The 6004-nt window shown below is 35.9% G+C and overlaps 1 protein-coding gene across 3 annotated transcripts in view; it reads left to right on the top strand.

The window, feature by feature from the left end:
• CDK7 (cyclin dependent kinase 7) overlaps nt 1-6004 on the top strand; it is a 28350-nt gene extending 22346 nt beyond the window's left edge. For 2 of the 3 annotated variants that reach the window (XM_086362055.1, XM_086362058.1), the window contains 3 exons: nt 2745-2894; nt 5115-5262; nt 5701-6004. In XM_086362055.1, coding sequence (XP_086218181.1) covers nt 2745-2894; nt 5115-5262; nt 5701-5729 — 327 coding nt within the window. In that variant the 3' untranslated portion in view covers nt 5730-6004. The remainder of the gene's footprint in view (nt 1-2744; nt 2895-5114; nt 5263-5700) is intronic. The other variant, XM_086362056.1, reaches the window with a different exon arrangement.

The raw sequence follows: 6004 nt of genomic DNA on the forward strand, positions 1-6004 counted from the left end.
CCATTTTGCTTTTTTGCATTTCTTTTCCATGGGGATGGTCTTGATCCCTGTCTCCTGTACAATGTCACGAACCTCCGTCCATAGTTCATCAGGCACTCTATCTATCAGATCTAGGCCCTTAAATCTATTTCTCACTTCCACTGTATAATCATAAGGGATTTGATTTAGGTCATACCTGAATGGTCTAGTGGTTTTCCCTACTTTCTTCACTTTAAGTCTGAATTTGGCAATAAGGAGTTCATGGTCTGAGCTACAGTCAGCTCCTGGTCTTGTTTTTGCTGACTGTATAGAGCTTCTCCATCTTTGGCTGCAAAGAATATAATCAGTCTGATTTCAGTGTTGACCATCTGGTGATGTCCATGTATAGAGTCTTCTCTTGTGTTGTTGGAAGAGGGTGTTTGTTATGACCAGTGCATTTTCTTGGCAAAACTCTATTAGTCTTTGCCCTGCTTTATTCTGTATTCCAAGGCCAAATTTGCCTGTTACTCCAGGTGTTTCTTGACTTCCTACTTTTGCATTCCAGTCCCCTATAATGAAAAGGACATCTTTTTTGGGTGTTAGTTCTAAAAGGTCTTGTAGGTCTTCATAGAACTGTTCAACTTTAGCTTCTTCAGCGTTACTGGATGGGGCATAGACTTGGATTACTGTGATATTGAATGGTTTGCCTTGGAAACGAACAGAGATCATTCTGTCGTTTTTGAGATTGCATCCAAGTATTGCATTTCGAACTCTTTTGTTGACCATGATGGCCACTCCATTTCTTCTAAGGGATTCCTGCCCGCAGTAGTAGATATAATGGTCATCTGAGTTAAATTCACCCATTCCAGTCCATTTCAGTTCGCTGATTCCTAGAATGTCGACATTCACTCTTGCCATGTCTTGTTTGACCACTTCCAATTTGCCTTGATTCATGGACCTGACATTCCGGGTTCCTATGCAATATTCGTCTTTACAGCATTGGACCTTGCTTCTATCACCAGTCACATCTACAGCTGGGTGTTGTTTTTGCTTTGGCTCCATCCCTTCATTCTTTCTGGAGTTATTTCTCCACTGATCTCCAGTAGCATATTGGGCACCTACTGACCTGGAGAGTTTCTCTTTCAGTATCCTATCATTTTGCCTTTTCATACTGTTCATGGGGTTCTCAAGGCAAGAATACTGAAGTGATTTGCCATTCCCTTTTCCAGTGGACCACATTCTGTCAAATCTCTCCACCATGACCCGCCCGTCTTGGGTTGCCCCTTGGGCGTGGCTTAGTTTCATTGAGTTAGACAAGGCTGTGGTCCTAGTGTGATTAGATTGACTAGTTTTCTGTGAGTATGGTTTCAGTGTGTCTGCCCTCTGATGCCCTCTTGCAACACCTACCGTCTTACTTGAGTTTCTCTTACCTTGGGCGTGGGGTATCTCTTTATGGCTGCTCCAGCAAAGCGCAGCCATTGCTCCTTACCTTGGATGAGGGGTATCTCCTCACCGCCACCCTTCCTGACCTTCAATGTGGGATAGCTCCTCCAGGCCCTCCTGCGCCCGCACAGCCACGGCTCCTCAGGGAAGACCAGAAACTGCTGAACTGCTTTCCAGAGGGGCCTGTACTATTTTATATTGTCACCAGCAATGTAGAAGTAATCTGTTTTCTCTGCATCCTCACTGGCATTTGGTGGTGTTGCTTTTTTATTTTAACCATCGTGAGAGATGTGTAGTGATAGCTCATGGTGGCTTTAAGTTTCTCTTCCCTGATGACTTATGGTGTTGAATTTCTTTTCATGTACTTATTTGGCATCTATATAGCTTTAATGGAATGTCTCTTGCCTTGTTTTTTAATTGGATTGTTTGTACTTTGGCTGAGTATTGAGTACTTATATAAAGTACTCATCCTCTGATTGTATATGTGGTTTGCAAATTTTGTGTTACTCCGTAATTTGTCTTTTCATCCTCTTCCCAGAATCTTCCCAGCATAAAAGTTTTTAATTTTGATTAAGTCTGTCTTATCAGTTTTTCTTTTTATGAATAATGCTTTTGACAGCAAGTCAAAGAACTCTTTGCCTAACACAAAGATATTCCTGATGATTTTCTTTTTCCTAAAAATTTTATAGTTTAAGTCTGTGATCCTTTTTGAGTTAATTTTTACATGAGATGTGAGACTAAAAGTGTCTTTATGGCAGGAGTGGGGCTTGTTGTTCATGATACCTCTCCCTCTACCAGTACCAGTCTTAATAAATTATATATTAAGTCTTTTTCCAAGTTGTTTATACTATTTTAGTTCCTTAGCCTTTCCATATAAATTTTAGAATAGCCTATCTATCTAATAATCTTGCCAGAATTTTGGTAGGAATTGCATTAAACCTGTTTACTAACTTGAGGAGAATTGTCAGACATCCTTACAGTGCTGAATCTTCCAATCCACAAACATGGTAGGGCTCACCGTTGATTTGGAGCTTTGATTTATTTCATCAGTGTGGTATAGCTTTCAGTATACGAGTCCTGCGCACGTTTTGTTAGATTTTCACCAAAGCTTTTCATCGTTGTTTTTGAGAGTTTCTAAAGGGCGTTGTTTCTCATTTCAGTGTCCACATGTTCTTTGCTAATACGGAGAACTAAAGTTGACTTGTGTTTATCTTCCTGTAACCTTGTCTGCTCAGTAGTGCTAGGATAGATCATCATATCATCGGTATGACAGTTTTATTTACTCATTTGAGATCTATCTGCCATTCAATCCGTAAGTTTGAATTATAAAAATATTTTTACAGGACATGTGTAGTCTTCCAGATTTCGTGACATTTAAGAGTTTTCCTGGAATCCCATTACAACATATCTTCATTGCAGCAGGAGATGACTTGCTAGATCTTATACAAGGCTTATTCTTATTTAATCCATGTACTCGAATTACAGCCACACAGGTATGTTAGTATATTTTTCTAATTTCTTAAGATTTCCTAACATTCTTTAAATACTGCAAAGATGCTTTTGTTTTAAGAAATAACAAATGTTATTTTTTTCCCTGAGCTATAAGCACTATATGCCTGTACAAGTGCAGAAGAGTATAAAGATTCTGTTTCCTAATTAGGTCATCTACTTGAAAGTAAATTAGAGAAGGAGGGAAAAAATGTTTTGTGTTTGTTAAGACACTGGAATATTTCAGTTAAACTCCTTTTTTTTTTTTCAGTTAAACTCTTAAGTAACTTAAATCTTGTGCCAAAACCAATGCCAAAAGTGTTTTGTGTTTTCGCCCATGAAATGCAGTCCAGATAATGCATTCTGGTCATTGTCACAGTCAGAAAGAGATAATGAGTAGAAAATGGTATAGCCTGATACAACTGTATTATTTACAAGAGATTGAAAGATACTCTAAATAGAAAAACACTGAAACTGCCAGTTACTTAAGGGAAATAAGAATCAACTCAAGAAAAATGTGGAATACCAAGAATATCTGTTCTTATAGAAGAGAGAAATGTTATCCAACATAAAAATATAAGATCTATAGACTTGAAAGTCTTTTTTTTCTTTATTTTAAAAACAAGCACATATAGATAGATGAGTGGTCACGAACGCTTACAGTTGGGGCAGGGATGCAGTGCCAAAATGCAACATGGTACAGTGATTCGGCTTCGTAAAGGAAGAGACAGAAATGTCGCACATCTTCATATCTGACGAAACATCAGTGCACAAAATATCGGGTAAAAAGTGGATTTTTTTTCACATAGGCTTATTATAGACTACCAGATCTTTGTTTAATGTATAAACCTTTACTTCATAGCAGTACATGCCACATTAATACATATATAATAGATATTTTACCATTGGAATCACTCTTCTAATTTCAAACAGTTAACTCATTTTTACCTTTTATCCATGTATGTATACATCTTATCTCTGTCATAAGAACCTTGAGACCAGGTCAGATTGTCAAGAAGGTTGTTTTTATTAATAGTAAAGCTCAAAATTTATAGAAACATATTAGTTGTGATAACTTATTTGGGTTGTATTTTGATAGAATGGGGTTTTTTTTTAGAATTAATTTTTTAATGGGTTTTGGCCTATGGATATTTAGAAGTTGGAATGAGGGACTTCCTTGATGGTCTGGTGGCTGAGACCCTGTGTTCCCAATGCAGGGAGCCCAAGTTCGATCCCTAGTGAGGGATCTAGATCCCACATGGCACAACTAAGAGTTTTCATGCCACAACTAAAGACCCCACATCTTGCAACAAAGACCTGGCACAGCCAGATAAATAAACATTTTAAAAACATAAAAGTTTAATGAGATACCCTTCTTAGATCTCTGTGTAGCTCAAAATTAGCTTAATTTACTTATGGAACTGCTGTGATTTAGAAGTAATATTTTGTAAGTTCAACTCTTCTGAAGTAAGAATTCTCTATCTAAATTATTACTGCAAATATGTTGGCAAGTAGGGAGAGTTGCTTGAAAAGTTTATAGGACTTCTTTTGTTCCTAAGAGAGTTATCCAGAAGGAAATACCTTATTAAATTACTTTGGCTGTTGAACAGTACTATGATGCAAATAAAGTATGAACTTGAGAACTTTGTCACCTCAAATAAACTCTTTTTATTGGAATTTTGGACCTAGATAAAAATATAATATTATAGAACGTTGGACTAGTGGTAAATAGAAATAAACTTGGACAAGTCCTTCCAAGTAAGAATTCAGTTAATTTCTAGTGGATTGTTGGACTTTAATCTGTCATTTCCAACCCATCGCATCTTTTTAAAAGCTTTATTTTTAAGAATTCATATGATTTGGAGTTTGAACACACACAAATGTTGTGACAAATAAACTTGGAAGTTGTTTTTAAGCAAGTTTCTCTGTTTTCAGCTATAGAGCCTATAATGTGTAGAGAGATGAATTTTACAATATCTTATTAAGGATTTTTCATATTTTGTATAGGCTGTCATGGAAAAATTCCATTCTTGTAGTAACACAGTAATGGAATTAGCAATCAATCTTAGGCTGCTAGATATTTGTAATAATGTACATATCCAAATACTCAAAATTAAATTTGTTTGAGACAGGGTATATTTGCTTAGTATATTTAATGCTCCTTACAACACAGTTCAGATATTCACATAAAAGCTCACTATCTCTGGTCTCTTTTCTTTGGAAAGGCGTTGAAAACTAAGTATTTCAGTAATCGGCCAGGGCCAACGCCTGGATGTCAGCTGCCAAGACCAAACTGTCCAGCGGAGGCTCTAAAGGAGCAGTCCAATCCAGCCATGGCAACAAAACGGAAGAGAACAGAGGCCTTGGAACAAGGTAAAACTCTCATTTTCTTACATGAATTCCAAAAACTCCAGTTACCTAATGTACAGCTAGTGACTGGGTAGCCAAGAAATGCAGACTGAGCTGTTTACTTATTATCAATTTAAATTTTATAAAGTAGAGTGTGATATTTTACCTATATTTGCTTCCTTTGAGAATATGTAACATCATGCATACTTAAAATCATGCTTTTTTTAAGGACATGAGCACTTTTGAGTACACCTCAGAGTTAATGAGAACTATCCATGTGTACCCTATTTTTTTCATAAATTCCTAACAATACACTCTATGCTTAATGTTTAGCAAGTGTTATTGGAAAATCAAAGTAAGTATAAATATAGTTGGAATGAATGATTGGTTAGAAGTACTTTAAAATTAAATGTAATTTTATAGAATTACTATAAAATTAAATAACCTCATTTTTCCCCCTAGGAGGATTACCCAAGAAGCTAATTTTTTAGTTACAGAGAAAACTGGACAATATTCTACTACTGAAGGAAACAGTGAAAAAGGCACAATAGTAAACATAAAGTAAATGCTTTACAAGATATTTGTAAATATTCTGCACGTGTAAAATATGTAAAACTTGGTTATTTTTATTAAATGTATTTTAAAACAAACAATTCTGATTTTCTGATTAGAGTGCAGTAGTAATAAAATAAGTCTGCTTCTCTGAAATGTAGAATTGAAAATGCATTAAGGAATCCTTAATAAAGATAATTATCAATTATTTTAA

Source organism: Bos grunniens, chromosome 20 (assembly GCF_055505025.1).
Source record: "Bos grunniens cultivar Pamir isolate PY7600 chromosome 20, Bosgru_T2T1.0, whole genome shotgun sequence".
NCBI lineage: Eukaryota > Metazoa > Chordata > Mammalia > Artiodactyla > Bovidae > Bos > Bos grunniens.